Source organism: Oncorhynchus mykiss, chromosome 20 (genome assembly GCF_013265735.2).
Source record: "Oncorhynchus mykiss isolate Arlee chromosome 20, USDA_OmykA_1.1, whole genome shotgun sequence".
Lineage (NCBI taxonomy): Eukaryota > Metazoa > Chordata > Actinopteri > Salmoniformes > Salmonidae > Oncorhynchus > Oncorhynchus mykiss.
This window is the reverse complement of record NC_048584.1, coordinates 28233756-28254089: the sequence shown is the minus strand read 5'-3', so window position 1 is coordinate 28254089 and position 20334 is coordinate 28233756. Positions and strand designations below refer to the sequence as shown.

The following is a 20334-nucleotide window of genomic DNA, read 5'->3' as shown; positions in this document are numbered from 1 at the left end:
CGTAATGTGTTGTATTGGATTTGCCCCAAACATAACACTTTGTATTTACGATAAAAAGTTAATTGCTTTTTGCAGTATTACTTTAGTGCCTTGTTGCAAACAGGATGCATGTTTTGGAATATTTTTATTCTGCACAAGCTTCCTTCTTTTCACTCTGTCGTTTAGATTAGTATTGTGGAGTAACTACAATGTTGTTGATTCATCCTCTGTTTTCTCCTATCACAGCCATTAAACTCTGTAACTGTTTTAAAGTCACCATTGGCCTTATCTTGAAATCCCTGAGCGGTTTCCTTCCTCTCCGGCAACTGAGTTAGAAAGGACGCCTGTATCTTTGTAGTGACTGGGTGTATTGATACACCATCTAAAGTGTAATTAACAACTTCACCATGTTCAATGGGATATTCAATGTCAGCTTTTTATTTCTACCAATCTATCAATAGGTGCCTTTCTTTGCGAGGCATTGGAAAACCTCCCTGGACTTTGTGGTTGAATCTGTGTTTGAAATTCACTGCCCGACTGAGGGACCTTACAGATGTATGTATGTGTGGGGTACAGAGATGAGGTAGTCATTTAGAAATCATGTTAAACACTATTATTGCACACAGAGTGAGTCCATGCAACTTATTATGTGACTTGTTAAGCACATGTTTACTCCTAAACTTATTTAGGCTTGCCATAACAAAGGGGCGGAATACTTATTGACTCAAGATATTTCAGCTTTACATGTTTTATTAATTAGTCAAAAAAAATAACATAATTCCACTTTGACATTATGGTTTAGTGTGTGTAGGCCAGTGACAACCAATCTCAATGTAATCCATTTTAAATTCAGGCTGTAACACAACAAAATGTGGAAAAAGTAAAGGGGTGTGAATACTTTCTGGGGGCACTGTACATGTAGGTCTGTGTCTAGTGAAGGTTGCATACACGCCATCTCGCACAACATGTAAAGGGTTGTGTGGTGTGTGTTGTGTAATGTGTGTTGTGTCTGGAGTTCAGCAAGGCAGGAAGTGTCTTACCTGCAGAGCCTCGTCTGGGACAGTCATCTCGCCTCGCACCACCGTGAACAGGTTGGTATGTGAGACAGGTTAAGGAAAGACACTTGTTTGTATCTATCACTGTTTGCAACTATCCTTACAGCCACTTCATTATACAAACATAACTGTCATTCAAGGCCAAAACCACAATAGAGTGAATGACAGCTTGACACACAAAAACTCTACAGCTTGACAAATGATCAGTGGGACGAGAGCAATTAAATTAACAGATGGTACATGTTTTTAGGGATTGAAGTACTGTTGTGTCACTAAGGTTGTAATGACGGAATGATTGAAAGGATATCATATCCAAACCTTAACTTGTCATCGATCTTCAAAGTGATATACATCTGCTCTTGGATTCGAACATCATTCACAAATGTCTGTATGGAGAGAAAAGAGAGAGAACCTTTTTGAACATGGATTGCATTGGAAATTCACTGCTCTCTGACTCTCTCCAGTGCCAGGCATGCCAGCCCAGTTCTCATTGCTTAAAACCCCCACGGGTAAATACATAATGAATTTAGGGAAACTGTTCCCAGCACACTTAATTTCAGGCTACACTTAACCCAGAATACAATCATATCACGTTTCATTCTCAGATACAAATCATCAAAAACGTAAAGGAAAAGGGTGATGGCTGGATCAGGGTTGTATTAGATCAGGACAGTAAAAATAATAAGTAAATGTGATTTCTGGTTTTCTTGCAGGTCTCTCCATTACCCCCATAAGAACCAGCCAAAGTGACATTATCAAAGGAAAGACAACTCAATTTTATTTTGTATGCGTGTTTATATTTTGAATACACACTACCGTTCAAAAGTCTGGGGTCACTTAGAAATGTCCTTGTTTTTGAAAGAAAAGCACATTTTCTGTCCATTAAAACGACATCAAATTGATCAGAAATACAGTGTAGACATTGTTAATGTTGTAAATGACTATTGTAGCTGGAAACGGCTGATTTTATATGGAATATCTACATATGCGTACAGAGGCCCATTATCAGCAACCATCACTCCTGTGTTCCAATGGCACATTGTGTTAGCTAATCCATGTTTATCATTTTAAAAGGCTAATTGATCATTAGAAAACCTTTTGAAATTATGTTAGCACAGCTGAAAACTGTTGTTCTGATTAAAGAAGCAATAACACTGGCCTTCCTTAGACTAATTGAGTAAAGAGAGAAAAACGTTTGGGACTTGGTCAGCCTTTGTGAGTTCGATTACAGGCTCAAAATGGCCAGAAACAAAGACATTTCTTCTGATATTCGTCAGTCTATTCTTGTTCTGAGAAATGAAGGCTATTTCGTGTGAGAAACTGCCAAGAAACTGAAGATCTGGTACAATGCTGTGCACAACTGAGCAAGAGGACAAGTACATTAGAGCGCCTAGTTTGATAAACAGACGCCTCACAAGCTCTCTATTTTAAGTCCCTCTTTTATTATTTTTACCCCAATTGGTTGTTACATTCTTGTCCCATCGCTGCAACTCCCGTATGGAATCGGAGAGGCGAAGGTCGAGAGCCATGCATCCTGCAAAACACGGCACTGCCAAGTCGCACTGCTTGCTTAACCCCGAAGCCAGCCACAAGGAGTCTTTGGAGCACGATGGGACAAGGGAATCTCGGCCGGCCAAACCCTCCCTAACCCAGATGACACTGGGCCAACTGTGCGCCGCCTCATGGATCTCCTAGTCACGGCCGGCTGTGACACAGCCAGGGATCGAACCCAGGTCTGTAGTGACGCCTCAAGCATTGAGATGCAGTGCCTTGCGCCACAGTGCCCTGCGCCACTCAGAAGGCCGCTATTTAATGTCACTCTAAAAGAGAAGCAGGGTTAAATTGGGTCATTTAAATCTTTGCTTAGAGGTTGTTACAATGTCTATTTAGGAGATGCAGTTATGACTAGACTAGCTGTTGTTGTTATCAGGATTTATCAGAACAGTGTCCTGGAGAGACAGATTGAGTATACACCTAATAAGTCATACCGCTGACGATGATTCAAGATCTATCCTAAAGATGAGCTAGATGTGCAGGTCATTCAGCAGTCAGGCTCTGATTGGCCCAGCATGGGATGGAGTGCTACTTCCTGTCGCTACGGGCCCTTGGACTGTGGGGGAGGAATGCTGGAGCATGATTCAGGAGAAAGAGGTTATGACTTCAGCTTCCTGCCTGAGATAATGTGTCACAGTGGTTCCAAGCTAGTGGGTTAGCCTACACACTGAGTGATTTACACACTGAGTCATCAGCAGAACTAGGCCTAACTAACACATTACTCACACCATGTGGCGGGAAGAGCACTTCAACATGGTTTTACGTGAAAAGATCATGGTGTAGAATATGGGCACATCATATGAGAATACGTTCTGTTAATGCCATATGACACACATTTACAGATAAGGTAATAAACCCAGCCCTCTCAAGTCAAAGCTGGAGCAAATTTTATTAGCCTAGAGATGAAGAACTTAAAGGGAAACTTCAGCGCTCAAAAGTTTGGGGTGTTTTGTCCAGTCTCCCTACATAATTATGAATGATAAGACTGTGTTTCAGACATAATTATGCACTATAGCTGTATTTTCTATTTTCGCACAGGGAGAGTTCAACCAATGACGTCATTGGTTGCTTGAGCCTGCTGTCTGATCTAAAAATGAATGGAGTCATGTTTTGTAGCAATTATTGTGGTCTTTGGGTTTCGCGGATTGTACGATCAAGCTAGCAGCGAGTAGATATGGTTGTGCTTGTTCAATAAAGCCATTGGACTTGTCTCAACCATGTGCCTATCTGCCAGGCCATTTCAGGATATTTAGGTTTACTAATTTTCCGTTTCCCTGGCTTTGTAAATATTACAGCCTAACGGGAGCCCTACTTCCTTGTTCCCACCCTTAAAGGCAGGCTTTTCCAAATGGGAGCGGTAATAGTTTACAAGTTCACAGGAGCTATGTTACCGTCTATCCGGGATTGCTAAATAATTAGCTACAGTGGTTGCTTCTGATGATTCCTCCTTTCAAGAAGAGCAGGATGACAAAAACATGTTTTAATGTTCTTTTACATAGGAACATAGATGCCTATTTATTTGAGCTGGAATACACTGAAGAGGAGTTGAGACAGTGAGACAAATAATTGCAAGACCAAATAGCAGCGGTGGCAGCCTAGACCCGCTAGACCAGGACTCATGAGGGCAATTGACAAACGAGTAAGCTGTTTTGCTGCCGGTAGCTTAGCTAGCAATATGAACTCTCTTCTTACACGCGGGAATGTTTTTCAGGTCATGCTTCGGCTTGCTAGTACCACTACAAGGCAAGCTTACCAAACTAGTTGTGCATTTGCAATACCTAAAATGTATTGTAGTCTAATGTTATAGCTAGCTAGCCTCAGTGCCTCTCAGGAGCAAAACTGGATAAATGTTCTGATGATGGCGAAGGGTAAAGGAATGACATTGGCTTTATGACTCATGTTAGTCTTAGAGTAACTATACCTGTGTGTTGTAGCTAGCTAGCTAACATCTGTTTTTGAGATGTCTCATATTCTACACCATGCTGCTACAATAGCAATATAGATAGTGCACAATGATTTACCATGAATTTGTGATAGCATTTTCTTATTTCTCTCAAAGACAATACCGCTTGGATACAAAGATGATGACTCTGAAGAGATGTGACAGGTCCCATGACAACAATCTCCCGTTGTACCAAAGTGACTCCGAATACCTCACTGCACCACCCAAACACACCATATGCATGTATTCCCTTTGTAGAACTGTAGTATATATTAGAAGCGTTAGTGGTATATCTTTCTTCTACTGTATATGTCATACATTTCCATAACTGTTCCTGCATACTGCTATGTAAACTCACCTCGGGTCTCCTGAGCAAATAAACTTTTTCTTGAATACAAGCCATGTCTACTTACAGTATTTGCTACATTGACAGACTAATCTACTGTTTCATTGAAACATGTTAACTTGCCAACAAATGTAAGTTCAAATGCTACACCAACTCCCTGCATAATTTGTTTTAGCAGTAAGACTGAAGCTAGTTGATCCAAATACATTTCATGAATATTAGAATGAACTGCTCCAGAAGTTGAAGTCAACTCTTTATTGGTTTCTTATACAGCTGGAATCATTTAGTCACTTGTCAGTACAGTTTAAAAAAGGTATAAAACACCATTATATACATACTGTACCACAGCTACTGTAGCAATATCACAATGCAGTTGTGCGCATACTGGGCATTATATATTATACTACAACATCAGTCTAACTGAATATGGATGTTGTGTTGGTTGAATGTTCCAGGCAGGTTCTAGAATGTTCTTCAGCTGGTGAACCTCTTCTTGTGTAGGGTAATGGCAGCTGGTTTTGCAGGCTTTTGCGCTGTGGCGATGTTGGGTTTGTGGGGCTGTGACTCTGGCTCCTTGTAGACAACCATCTGGTTCTTCCTGCACTCCACAGCCAGGTGGACTAGCCTCTCATACACTTTCTTCACCACCCACTGATTCCACCTCTTGCAGAAGATTTGTTTGTACTGCAAGTCTCCTGGAAAGATATGAAGACTGATCATGGGGATGTGTAACCATAGAATAAAATTTGTTACACTCAGAGTCAATAATGGGGCATTGAAATAGGCTGTTAGCAAATATGTGAAACGTGGGGGGGGGTTCACTTGTAGACAGTCTAGTCGTGTATTGTTGTGTATGAGCACCTACAGTTGGGTATTGGGTAGAAAAGCACTGCCAACAATAGAGTGAATAGGATAGAAGAGTATACTAACAGCCCCTCTCCCCATGCCAAAGAACTGACTGCAAGAGTGTGAAACGTTTTAAGAGCACTTGTCTTGTAGACAGTTCAGTGTATTGGTGATTTTGCTTTCATAAATACCTTTGGCTGTCCTGGCTTGTTTTAAAGTCAGATCATGATGAGTTTGAGCTATTTCAAGGCTAAAATATTTCTTCCAATGGGTATACAGGCTCTGTACTACTAAAGCTGGTGTCAAGGTCTGTCATCAGCAGCAGGATTAGTGTGTAGAACACACAGTAGTCAGTGATTAGCCAGTTTCTTTACCAATACACACTTAAACAAGGTACTACATCCACCCACACCCCTCATGTCAATAGATCATGCCTTCACACACAATACCCACTCCCAACTGACACCAGTCAGTCACTCACACCATACAGTAGAAGTTGCAGCCTACAGTACTTGTAAACGCACCAACTATGACAACACGACACAGACTATGTTTGTGCCTAGCTCCAGTATATTTATTTGCTCATCATGGAGTCATGGAAATATTTAGTAGATTTTAGAAAGTGACTTACACTAGTTCCGGGCGCTGAGCTTGATGCCTCTGCATAGGTTGATGGGACTCTAAATAGAACACAGTCACATTAGCCTCTGCGGTAGTTGGTTAGCTAACTCATGGTTAGCCAACGTAAACTAACGAAGCTAACGTTTACTTGCAAAGTTACAAATCACATCACCAGATAGCAGCTGGCTAACTACATTGATATATTTTGGAATGTCTAGCCAGCGTATTATGAAAGCTAGCCATCTAGTTTTTGGTTTAGATAAACAAATGAAGTTCAATGCTAGCTAGTTAGCTAATTATCGTTAGCTACGTTACCTCAGTTTGACCTCTGCTCTGATGTTGGCGGATCGGATACGCTCCTCTTTGAAGCGAAGGGGAAAATCGATGGAATAGCGTCACTTTTCAACATTCGGTCGACATGGCAACCCCATTAGTTGAGACTTCAGTTCCGTTTCGAAACCATCTGGCTGAAAGTGCTGGCTACAAACATAAATGTTTTGATATTTCTCACATCAACTGGATACACCTCCACGGGTGGTACTACGTCCTGAAATTGATATGAATTCTGGATATTGTGGTTTGCTTACAGCCCGGAAATGTAGCTGGCCCGTTTCTACTGGTGAGATGCAGAAACGCTCATATTTGCGTGTAGTGAGGAAATTCAAAATGTTTATGACACATATGATATGTTAATAGCACATTAATGGACATATATAGTGAAATGGAACAGCGGTGAAATGTCCCTTTATCCCCTGACCCCTTTACATCTCTTCTCTATTCCTCCCCTACCCCATCACCCTCCTCTCACTCACCCCGTTCAGGCTGCCAAGGTCCTTGACTTTGTGCTCATCGCTGGTTAACTCGTAGTTGATGACTGCATGCTGCTTGTCAACACTCCGTGACTGTAAACACAAACACAACAGTAATGGTGTTACACATGGTTAGATTATAACTTGACATCAATGTTGATCTTGAAATGTTTTTGACATGAGATAACAGAGTGTGCATCATCATATCAACATCCAATCGTGCAGCAATGTCAGTGTTTGAAAGAGGAATAACATGCATTGTTAAAGTCAGATTACATTTTTGAAACACAGAGGTTTGTACTGTATATTTCCATTCATAATACATTCTTATTTTTATTTTTTATATCTACTTTTTTAAATAATCACAAACCCCAGATAGGTGCAGTGAAACATGTTGTTTTAGAGGGTCAGCCTTAGTAGTACCGTGTTAGGTTGAAGTGCCTTGCTCAAGGGCACATTGACAGATTTTTCACCTTGCTGGCTCTGATATTCAAACCAGCAACCTTTCGGTTACTGGCCCAACGTTCTAACGGCTAGGCTACCTGCCACCCTTTTTTTACAAGACAGTTAGGCCCTGTATTATTCTCAAACAGACAGAAATGGAAGCACAAACACATATAACACAATATGTAGGGGGGTGTGGAGGGAGGAAGCAAGATAGATAGTTTCAATGTTTTACCATCTCCCGAGAGCACCCTATGAGCTCTATAGAGTTTGATTTGAAACATCTAGATACTGCAAACTTTAGGGAATGTATCAGGGATGTACACTAAACAAAATAACACTTTCAGCATCTCTGGATTCAATGCCAAATTCCAGTCATAATTCTAATTGTCATGAGTGATGACATTTATAAAATGGCACTATCATGATCGGACTATGGATAAAGGACACATGGGGAATTATTTCAAAGAGCAGATACTGTATTCTAATGCCATATACACATTTGTTGAGGGCAAACCTTCCCCTGTAGATTAGGTTTGTGATCAAACAAGATCAAACCAGATTAGACCAAGAGACTAGTGTCTGTGACACAGTACATACCACAGCACAGGGACTAGACACATACAATAGAGTATAGAGACGAAACATTTCTGATATCGCTCTAGCCAAGTAGCCTAGGTCTGAGTAATATTGTCTGTTTTGAATACCAGTCCATTTCGAAGCTGTAAGGGAACAAGTGTGTATGTTTGCATGTTTATATGTTTAACTGCCGGTATGGCTAAGTGATGTGTGACAGATATCCTAACTTCACACAAATCTTCCATATCGAATGCGAGACCCAGGCTGGAAAAATTCTAGATCATTGCTACTCTAACTTCCGCAACGCATACAAAGCCCTCCTTTTGGCAAATCTGACCACAACTCCATTTTTTTGCTCCCAGCCTATAGACAAAAACTAAAACAGGAAATGCCCGTGCTCAGGTCTGTTCAACGCTGGTCCAACCAATCTGATTCCTCGCTTCAAGATTGCTTCAATCGCGTGGACTGGGATATGTTCCCGGATAGCCTCAGACAACAACATTGATGTATATGCTGATTCGGTGAGCGAGTTTATTAGCAAGTGCATCGGTGATGTTGTACCCACGGTGACTATTAAAACCTTCCCCAACCAGAAACCGTGGATGGATGGCAGCATTCGCGCAAAACTGAAAGCGCGAAGCACTGCTTTTATTCATGGCAAGGCGACTGGAAACATGACAGAATACAAACAGTGTAGCTATTCCCTCCGCAAGGCAATCAAACAAGCTAAGTGTCAGTATAGAGACAAAGTAGAGTCGTAATTCAACGGCTTAGACAAGAGACGTTTGTAGCAGGGTCTACAGTCAATCACGGATTACAAAAAGAAAACAAGCCCAGTCGCGGACACCGACGTCTTGTTTCCAGACAAACTAAATAACTTCCTTGCTCGCTTAGAGGACAATACAGTGCCACTGACACGGTCCGCTAACAAAACCTGCAGGCTCTCCTTCACCGCAGCCAATGTGAGTAAAACATTTAAACGTGTTAACCCTCGCAAGGCCCGCCGGCCCAGACGGAATCCCTAGCCACGTCCTCAGAGCATGGGCAGACCAGCTGGCTGGTGTGTTTACGGACATATTCAATCGATCTCTATCCCAGTCTGCTGTTTCCACATGCTTCAAGATGGCCACCATTGTTCCTGTTCCCAAGAAAGTTAAGGTAACTGAGCTAAATAACTATCGCCCCGTAGCACTCACTTCCGTCATCAAGAAGTGCTTTGAGAGACTAGTCAAGGATCAAATCACCTCTACCCTACCTGACACCCTAGACCCACTCCAATTTGCTTACCGCCCCAATAGGTCCACAGACAACGCAATCGCAATCACACCACACACTGCCCTAACCCATCTGGACAAGAGGAATACCATGTAAGAATGCTGTTCATCGATTACAGCTCAGCAATTAACACCATTGTACCCTCCAAACTCATCATTAAGCTCAAGACCCTGGGTCTCGACCCCGCCCTGTGCAACTGGGTCCTGGATTTTCTGACAGGCTGCCTCCAGGTGGTGAGGGTAGGAAACAACATCTCCACCCCGCCGATCCTCAACACTGGGGCCCCACAAGGATGCGTTCTCAGCCCTCTCCTGTACTCCCTGTTCACCCATGACTGCGTTTCCATGCACGCCTCCAACTTAATCATCAAGTTTGCAGACAACACTACAGTGGTAGGCTTGATTACAACAACGACGAGACGGCCTACATGGATGAGGTTAGGGCCCTCGGAGTGTGGTGTCAGGAAAATAACCTCACACTCAACGTCATCAAAACAAAGGAGATGATCGTGGACTTCAGGAAACAGCAGAGGGAGCACCCCCCTATCCACATCGACGGGACAGTAGTGGAGAAGGTGGAAAGTTTTAAGTTCCTCTACGTACACATCACGGACAAACTGAAATAGTCCACCCACATAGACAGTGTGGTGAAGAAGGCGCAACAGCGCCTCTCCAACCTTAGGAGGCTGAAGAAATTTGGCTTGTCACCAAAAAACACAAACTTTAACAGATGCACAATCGAGAGCATCCTGTCAGGCTGTATCACCGTTTGACCTCAGTCATTGCCAACAAAGGGTATATAACAAAATATTGAGATAAACTTTTGTTATTGACCAAATACTTATTTTCCACCATAATTTGCAAATAAATTCATAAAAAATCGTACAATGTGATTTTCTGGATTTTTTTTCTCATTTTGTCTGTCATAGTTGAAGTGTACCTGTGATGAAAATTACAGGCCTCTCTCATCTTTTTAAGTGGGAAAACTTGCACAATTGGTGGCTGACTAAATACTTTTTTTGCCCCCACTGTATATACTGTACTCTATACCATCTACTTGATCTTGCCTATGCCGTTCGGCCATCGCTCATCCATATATTTATATGTACTTATTCATTCCTTTACACTTGTGTGTATAAGGTAGTTGTTGTAAAATTGTTAGATTACTTGTTAGATATTACTGCACGGTTGAAACTAGAAGCATTTCGCTACACTCGGATTAACATCTGCTAACCATGTGCATGTGTCCAATACAATTTGATTTGATTTGACATCAATGCATGATTTACACAATCGTCAACTTATTGTAAGTGCACAGATCTCGAATGAAGATTCTCCCCTGAAGCGAGTGAAAGTGAGAGGTGGCCTGCTGGGAGCTTCATCTCCAATCCCATGCACCTGATCTCTGTGTGCCACACCACATGTCTTATAACAGGGCTTGTTTGAGCTGGCTTGACTCTGTAGTAGAGATACAGCCCACCTACAACAGAACAATATCTCCCAGTTCCCACACTACAGAGGAGACGAGCCATATCGAGTATCCATACAGAGACAGAGAGCTAAAGCACCCACACATAGGCATACTGGAATCTCGTATTTTCTATCTCTGTTCAGAGCATGAAAACATTCTATGTGATTCAGGAGAAGGAAGGGAGAGCGATTGTTTACAAAATCATGCATGTCATTGTGGAATTGGAAGTAACTAAGTGTCATGGCGAAAATGACTTGTTATATATAAGTGAGAAATAAAACATACCATTCACACTCACATAAACCTATTGTAGATATACTGTATATACAGTATTGTAGAGAACACAGCATGAGAGACTGACATGAGACATGAAAAAAAAATATTTCAAACATAAAGATAACGCTTTGATTTGACTGTTACTAACTACAAGAGGCCTAGTTGGGAGTGGTCCATATTTGAGTCTGATACCCTTGAGTTGGGAAGCCATGCAACGGATCTTTAACCCGTACATTGCTGAGATACCCATGTGACAACAAGACTGTGGCCGTAAAAACAGTCACATGGCCCAGACCTCTAGGCGTATTTTCCGTTGGCAGACTCACACTAAACAATGTACCCAGTCTTCTCCTCTCTTTCCTCCAGGTCATCAGAGAGACCCACACAAGAAAAGACGATCCCTATTTAAAAGACAGCCTCCTTGTTCCCTTCATTCCAACCCTGATGATTTCAGCAGTAAAACGTTGAAGTATCTTGCTGGCACTCTGAACTGTTTGTTTTTAGAAGCCGTTTAGCACAGTACCTTCTAACTTCTATTGGGGATGTGCTGATGTATTAATGACCTGCTGCTTAATTATAGACTCATTAGTAGATAGGGACAAACTGAGGATTGTTGAGGTTGAAGGAGGACTTCTTGATTTGTGTCTCCAAGAAAGTGAAGTGAAGCCTGGGTTTCAAGTGTCTCAGAGTTAAGGAGCAGTGGTCTAGTGGAGGGTACCCAACTTTGATTTTTGCCCAACAATTTACCCACCTTTTGCAGAAAAATACATTGTAAGTATAGGGAGTGTTAGTTTTTTCACCGTGACCGGTGATCTGAGTTTACCCACCATTTTTTTTTTACCACTATCTACATCACTGTAAAGGACTGAAGCATTGTCGGTATTGCCACACATACACTACAGGCAATTCAGTTACTTGTAAATGTACTCGACAATGTACTCGTTGTACAGAGTCCTGGCTGAAAAAGAGACAGGCACTAAGTAAACTTAGCCAGTGAGTAATAAACTACTTAAGTTGGTGTGGAAAGTCTAATTTAGTTAGATTCACAGAGTTTAATTTTTTTATTTATTTCACCTTTATTTAACCAGGTAAGCTAGTTGAGAACAAGTTCTCATTTGCAACTGCGACCGGGCCAAGATAAAGCATAGCAGTTCGACACATACAACAACACAGAGTTACACATGGAATGAACAAAACATACAGTGAATAATACAGTAGAAAAATAAGAAAACACAGTCTATATACAATGAGTGCAAATAAGGTCAAATAAGGGAGTTAAGGCAATAACAGGCCATGGTGGCGAAGTAATTACAATATGGCAATTAAACACTGGAATGGTAGATGTGCAAAAGATGGATGTGCAAGTAGAGATACTGTGGTGCAAAAGGAGCAAAATAAATAAATACAGTATGGGAATGAGGTAGATAGATGGGCTGTATACAGATGGGCTATGAACAGGTGCAGTGATCTGTGAGCTGCTCTGACAGATGGTTCTTAAAGCTAGTGAGGGAGATGGGAATCTCCAGCTTCAGTGATTTTTGCAGTTCGTTCCAGTCAGTGGCAGCAGAGAACTGGAAAGAAAGGCGAACAAAGGATTAATTGGCTTTGGGGGTGACCAGTGAGATATACCTGCTGGAGCATGTGCTACGAGTGGGTGATGCTATGGTGACCAGCGAGCTGAGATAGGGCGGGGCTTTACCTAGCAGAGACTTGTAGATAACCTGTAGCCAGTGGGTTTGGCGACGAGTATGAAGCGAGGGCCAGCCAACGAGAGCGTACAGGTCGCAGTGGTGGGTAGTATATGGGGCTTTGGTGACCAAACGGATGACACTGTGATAGACTACATCCAGTTTGCTGAGTAGAGTGTTCGAGGCAATTTTATAGATGACATCGCCGAAGTCAAGGATCGGTAGGATGTTCAGTTTTACGAGGGTATGTTTGGCAGCATGAGTGAAGGAAGCTTTGTTGCGAAATAGGAAGCCGATTCTAGATTTAATTTTTGATTGGAGATGCTTAATGTGAGTCTGGAAGGAGAGTTTACAGTCTAGCCAGACACCTAGGTATTTGTAGTTATCCACGTATTTTAAGTCAGAGCCGTCCAGAGTAGTGATGCTGGATGGGCGGGCAGGTGCGGGCAATGATCGGTTGAATAGCATGCATTTAGTTTTATTTGCGTTTAAGAGCAGTTGGAGGCCAAGGAAGGATAGTTGTATGGCATTGAAGCTCGTCTGGAGGTTAGTTAACACAGTGTCCAAAGAAGGGCCAGAAGTATACAGAATGGTGTCGTCTGCGTAGAGGTGGATCAGAGAATCACCAGCAGCAAGAGCGACATCATTGATGTATACAGAGAAGAGAGTCGGCCCGAGATTTGAACCCATAGAGACTGCCATTGGTCCGGACAACAGGCCCTCGGATTTGACACACTGAGCTCTATCAGAGAAGTAGTTGGTGAACCAGGCGAGGCAATCATTTGAGAAACCAAGGCTCTTGAGTCTGCCAATAAGAATGTGGTGATTGACAGAGTCAAAAGCCTTGCTCAGGTCGATGAATTACAGCTGCACAGTAATGTCTCTTATCGATGGCGGTTATGATATCGTTAAGGACCTTGAGCGTGGCTGAGGTGCACCCATGACCAGCTCGGAAACCAGATTGCATAGCGGAGAAGGTACGATGTGATTCAAAATGGTCAGTAATCTGTTTGTTAACTTGGCGTTCGAAGACCTTAGAGATACAGGGTAGGATAGATATAGGTCTGTAGCAGTTTGGGTCATCCCCCAGTGAGGGGGATGACCGCGGCAGCTTTCCAATCTTTGGGAATCTCAGACGATACAAAAGAGAGGTTGAACAAGCTAGTAATAGAGGTTGCAACAATTTTGGCAGATCATTAAAGAAAGAGAGGGTCCAGATTGTCTAGCCCGGCTGATTTGTAGGGGTACAGATTTTGCAGCTCTTTCAGAACATCAGCTATCTGGATATGGGTGAAGGAGAAATGGTGGGGGCTTGGGCAGGTTGCTGTGGAGGGTGCCGGGAAGTTGACCGGGGTAGGGGTGGCCAGGTGGAAAGCATGGCCAGCCGTAGAGAAATGCTTATTGAAATTCTCAATTATAGTGGATTTGTCAGTTGTAACAGTGTTACCTAGCCTCAGAGTTGACATCAAGGAGCACAGAATGGACATTTGTATCGTTGTACTGTGACACTTTTTGAAGGATTGTTCTACAACCAATAGTTGTACAACCATTGACGTTGCTTTGAAATCTATGTTGCTTTAAAATCTGTCTAAGGCCTAGATTCAATTCGTAGCGCTGAAGTGCGATTGAAATTTAAAAGTAATTTCCAATTGAGCCAACATATGCAGCGCTTACTGTGAATGCAGTCTCCGCAAACGCGGGAACATTGCTTTTACATTTAAATTGCGCTATACCGTGAATTGAATCTTCCGCGATACAGATTGAATTGAGACGTTTTCTCATAAGTATTATATGATATACTGTTACTACGCCACACCCATTCTCTGCGCTACACTTGGCAATGCAGCAGCCACTCTACTTCCTATGGAGCCAGTTCAGTCAGGATAGATCTAACTCAGGAGGTATCTGGCCCACTTTCTATAAATATCTCTGTCTGGGACTTTCTCTCTCACACTTTCATGCGTGGACACACACGCACGCACACACACACACACACACACACACACGCACGCACGCACGCACGCACGCACGCACGCACGCACGCACGCACGCACGCACGCACGCACGCACGCACGCACGCACGCACGCACGCACGCACGCACGCACGCACGCACGCACGCACGCACGCACGCACGCACGCACACACACACACACACACACACACACACACACACACACACACACACACACACACACACACACACACACACACACACACACACACAGCCTAGAGTGAGGTAGACTACCATTCCCATGCAGCATGCCCTCAGTGAGTACTCCTAAACAAAGCCCATTCAGTTACTATCAGTCTTTATACTATTGCTCCTGACTTCTGTGATAACAACAAATGCAGGTCTGTGTGAGGTTAGTGGCTCACAATTCTCCAATTGTCTGAATTACCTCATGAGGCAATGTAACAACACAGAACCAAAGAGGCAGAATAGAGGGGGATAAGAGGTTATATAATCAGGTTTCATGTGAATATTCAGGTTGTGAGAGTTTTCAGGGAGGGCTTCTCCTCAGAAGACACCCCTGCTGAGTCCTGCATAGATGTCAAGTCTGGTACTCTGCTGAGTCCTGCTCAGGTGTCAAGCCTGGTACTCTGCTGAGTCCTGCTCAGATGTCAAGCCTGGTACTCTGCTGAGTCCTGCTCAATTGTCAAGCCTGGTACTCTGCTGAGCCCTGCTCAGATGTCAGGCCTGGTACTCTGCTGAGTCCTGCTCAGGTGTCAAGCATGGTACTCTGCTGAGTCCTGCTTAGATGTCAAGCCTGGTACTCTGCTGAGTCCTGCTCAGGTGTCAAGCCTGGTACTCTGCTGAGTCCTGCTCAGGTGTCAAGCCTGGTACTTTGCTGGGTCCTGCTTAGATGTCAAGCCTGGTACTCTGCTGAGTCCTGCATAGATGTCAAGCCTGGTACTCTGCTGAGTCCTGCGTAGTTGTCAGGGCTGGTACTCTGCTGAGTCCTGCTTAGATGTCTAGCCTGGTACTCTGCTGAGTCCTGCTTAGATGTCAAGCCTGGTACTCTGCTGAGTCCTGCATAGATGTCAAGCCTGGTACTCTGCTGAGTCCTGCATAGATGTCAAGCCTGGTACTCTGCTGAGTCCTGCTTAGATGTCAAGCCTGGTACTCTGCTGAGTCCTGCTTAGATGTCAAGCCTGGTACTCTGCTGAGTCCTGCGTAGATGTCAGGGCTGGTACTCTGCTGAGTCCTGCTCAGGTGTCAAGCCTGGTACTCTGCTGAGTCCTGCTTAGATGTCAAGCCTGGTACTCTGCTGAGTCCTGCATAGATGTCAGGCCTGGTACTCCATGGGGTGGTAAAATGAGACCCTAGGTGAAATAGTACTAAGAATGACAGCTATTCATGCATAAATTAAATATTTTACCCATCTCAAAACCTGCAAAGCTCAGATACATTATCCTCAGGAGATACAAGCATTGTAAAATAACATTATAAAAATGTACATATCACATTTAAACTGAACAACAGGGTTGTCCAAAAGGTAGTGAGCTTGATGCATTCCCTTCCTCCTAAAACCATGCAACTAGCTGTGTTCACATGACCTAATCCTCAGGGGTTAGAGGTCATGCGTGTGATATAAAGAAGGTGCTCTCAGCCATATCACTTTCACAGCGGCAGCAGCCTGCTCAGCTGCGCCAGGCGTAGCCTCTGGAAACACCAACAGCTCCACTAAAAACAAAGGAAGTTGTGTATTTAAACCAGGCTGCCTGTGGATATATCATATTGCCATTGTCTGATTATGTTGCATGGTGTTTCCTTAGATACAGCCCCCGCCCAACGTATCAACGTTTATCAAAATGGCCAGATCACTCCTGGGAGCTAGCATATAACGGAGAAAAATAATAAAAGACTATGATACTTTCGGCAAACAGTCTGTGAATCCCAAGTAGTCATTAATTCAGGTATGCTCTATGTCTAACAGTGTGAGTACAGTGACTTGGCTTGTGTTGTGTTGAATCACGTTTATGTTCTAGCAGTTGGAGCTGTGCTCACCTGCAGCATGAGCTCGCAGTCGTCTCGGCCGACAAAGATCATCTCCCGGGGCAGACGGTGGCGAGTGCCCCCGCTGCTCACCAGGAACCATGATGTGAGACTCATCTCTGCTCTGCTACGGCTCGATGCTACTCACTCCCACCTCCAACCCTACGTCATCCTGAGAGGGAGAGAAGGAAAGAAAAGGTGGATGAGGAAGAGAAAGGGTGACAGAGGGGTGGAAAAAGAGTGATTGAGGAAAGAACTAACAAAGAAGAAGTAAAATGTATTTACAAAACAGCTATTCTTGAAAATGTTCTTGCATCTGGAGTAGCTGTCTGGTTTGGAGTAGCTGTGTGTTAACGGGCGCTTGCACAGTCTGGGAAAGCTACATTCTCCCTAGCTGTGTCTGCCCTGGCTGGCCCTGATCATTGCCAGATGCTACAGGAAGTGATGTAAGAATCTTGGCTGAGCATGAGCAACCCACCCTAAAATATATATTTTTCTTCTTCTTCTGTTGGGCTAAAAAGGAGGTCAGACAGAGCAGTTCCAAGTTCCAACTGCTCAGAGCTGGAGAAAATAATCAAGCTGCATAACTGTCTGACGTACAGGCCTGCTCCTCCATAACCTCTTGAAAGTGTCACAAAAGTCACAACACTGTGAATCACATTCAATTTACCATGGCTATGGAAAAAGTATCCTACATACCGCTGTTAGTTCCGTACTCCAATACGCTGCATTTAACTGCTTGTTTAAATAGAAATGTGAGGCTACAGAGTGTTGCATGCTGACATCAGAAACTGGAAGAGCTCAGTGCCATTTTGCAGCCTTTAAGTAACGTCAGACGATAGATTAAACACAGATTAAGGAGCTAAACTGTTATTTCTCTGATCTTTTAAGTAAGTATACTTAATAAATGCCTATTCAACAATCCTCAACAATCCTCAAGTCAAACTTTACCACATTTCTTGTGGTAGGCAATGAGGCAGTGCTGCACGAAGGACTAATACAATGAGAGCAGCAAGACCAAAATGATTTTTTTCATGCACGCATGCATATAAACAAAGGCATTGAAACAAGAGCCAAGTGGCTGTGACAACGTGACAGTCTCTCTTCACACTTCATGTTTTGGATACACATGGCTTGTTGCCATACACAAAAAAGGACTTGGAGAAGAGACACTGTTCTCCTGCTCTGCCAAATATTGTATTGTGTTCTCGGGTGCTAAAACTGGTAGATCTTTCTCCCTCACAATCCCTCAGTCCCCTGTACACACATTAATGGTGTATAATTATGAGAACATATTGTGTCTGAGTTATGAGTGCCTCTCCCACGTCAGAGTGTCTGCAGAACATGAGAGCAGATTATATTATGTCCGCGTACAGATTAGCCTGTAAACCAGGGACCATCAGCTAGATTCAGCCACAGGACCATGTTTTATTGAGAAGATGGTCATTGGGCTAGAACATAATTAGAAGTCATTTGCCAATTCATTGACCGCAAGAAGGCCAAACAAATATAGTATTTTACCAAAACATAATAATTTAAAACCTTGGCTACATTTGTATACGATCACATACACTCAGTGACCAGTTTAATAGGTACACCAGCCCGTTAACGGAAATTGCTTGCGCCTACATACAGTGAGTCACGTAGCCGTGGCTTGCTATGTTAATCAGACAGACAGGCAGCAAGGCATTCAGTTACTGATCGATTGAACGGTAGAATGGGCAAAATGAGTGACCTAAGCGACTTTGAGCGTGGTATGATCGTCGGTGCCAAGCGCGCCGGTTCCAGTTTCTCAGAAACAGGCGGCCTTCTGGGCTTTCCCGCATGACAGGGTCTAGGGTTTACGAGAATGGTGCGACAATAAACAAATAACGATAAACAAAAAACAGCTCATTGATGAGAGGTCGAAGGAGAATGGCAAGAATTGTGCAAGCTAACAGGTGGGCCACAAATAGGCAAATAACGGCGCAATACAAAAGTGGTGTGCAGAATGGCATCTCGGGACGCACAAATCGTCAGTGCTTGTCACGGATGGGCTATTATTGAAGCAGACGACCAAAGCGGGTTCCACTCCTGTCAGATAAAAACAAGAAGAAGCAGCTCCATTGGGCAGGCGGTCACCAACACTGGACAATTGAGGAGTGGAAAAACATTGCCTGGACCAACAAATCCCGGTTCCTGTTGTGTCATGTTGATGGCAGAGTCAGGATCTGGCGTAAGCAGCATGAGTCCATGGCCCCATCCTGCCTGGTGACAACGGTACAGGCTGGTGGCGGTGGTTTAATGGAGTGAGGAATGTTTTCCTGACACACGTAAGGTCCCTTGATACCAATTGAGCAATGTTTCTATGCCCAGAATAATTCAGGCTGTTCTGGAGGCAAAGGGGGGTCCGACCCGGTCCTAGATGGGCATACCTAATAAACTGTCCACTGAGTGTATGTCTCTCTATTATGAGTGGTAATACTTTGGAACATATTTCCAAAATGAAAAGCACTTGGAGCGTAATAGCTGGTGTTTTTAGAGTTTTATGTCTAACAATATAATTTTTTAAAGAAAACTTGGCGGGCCAAATAAAATCTTCCACGGGTCGCCAGTTGAGGACCCCTGCTGTAAACTATTCTCCCTCCCCCCTGCCTCTCACAGACACTAGTGTATATGACGCCTCTCCCATGACCTCTGAAATTGTATTGTTATTTGGTGGTGTGTTCATGAAAGAGTGGCATTAATATTTGATCATGTTTCACAGACAAACCCCTGGACACACTGATTATTCCACAGAATGGACAGAATGAAATAGTGTTCTAGGTTTTATCTGGGATGGGTTTTGAATTTCTGTACCAAAGGCATAGAGCTTATTAGGTGCACATCCTGCACAAGAAAGTTGTTTATTGTAACATTACCTGTCGTTCAACATTTTGTTCTGTATTAAGAGGCCTTCACATTGCTTTGGATCAAGAAGAACATTTGTGTGCACACATCTGCTTGCCAGTTGTCTCCCATTTCACAACATTTGAATTAATTTCTGAAATTTCCCCCCAAATCTATTGCATAACAGCCCAAGTAAGCATGTGTATCCTGTACATACGAAAAATAAAACATGAAACTTGAAACCATATAAAAGGTATATCCTTGTTAGAGTATGTTTCAATGTTCAAAGTTATTTGGTAAAAAGAAGATTCAAATCACAAAATAATTGCGATTAAGAATGAAGGAAGAGCATTTTCTGTACATGAATAGAACGACTGTAGCAGGATGTCAGAGGAATCAGAGGCCTAGCCACAGTGGAGTTATTAGTCCAGGAGAAACCACTGCAGAATCCAGGGATATGGAGAACGTAACGTGGCACAGCACAGCCAGGAGTCTCAGTACAGGCCAACCAGTGTAAAGAAAAAGCCTTCAATGAATCCCACATAAAAGAGTCCTCACAGTCTTCATATTCCCAGCTGGGGAAT

At 43.2% G+C, this 20334-nt stretch overlaps 1 protein-coding gene across 11 annotated transcripts in view; it reads right to left on the bottom strand.

Moving 5' to 3' along the window:
- The window catches only part of cep170aa (centrosomal protein 170Aa), a 67779-nt gene that overhangs the window by 39599 nt on the left and 7846 nt on the right, over nucleotides 1-20334 (bottom strand). For 9 of the 11 annotated variants that reach the window (XM_021576351.2, XM_021576352.2, XM_021576350.2 and 6 more), the window contains exons 2-5: nucleotides 16895-17054; nucleotides 7156-7245; nucleotides 1342-1420; nucleotides 1020-1078 (exon numbers count right to left, since the gene is read on the bottom strand). In XM_021576351.2, coding sequence (XP_021432026.2) covers nucleotides 1020-1078; nucleotides 1342-1420; nucleotides 7156-7245; nucleotides 16895-16999 — 333 coding nt within the window. In that variant the 5' untranslated portion in view covers nucleotides 17000-17054. Of the gene's footprint in view, nucleotides 1-1019; nucleotides 1079-1341; nucleotides 1421-7155; nucleotides 7246-16894; nucleotides 17055-17167; nucleotides 17277-20334 lie in introns of those variants that run through there. The other 2 variants (XM_036956114.1, XM_021576359.2) reach the window with 2 other exon arrangements.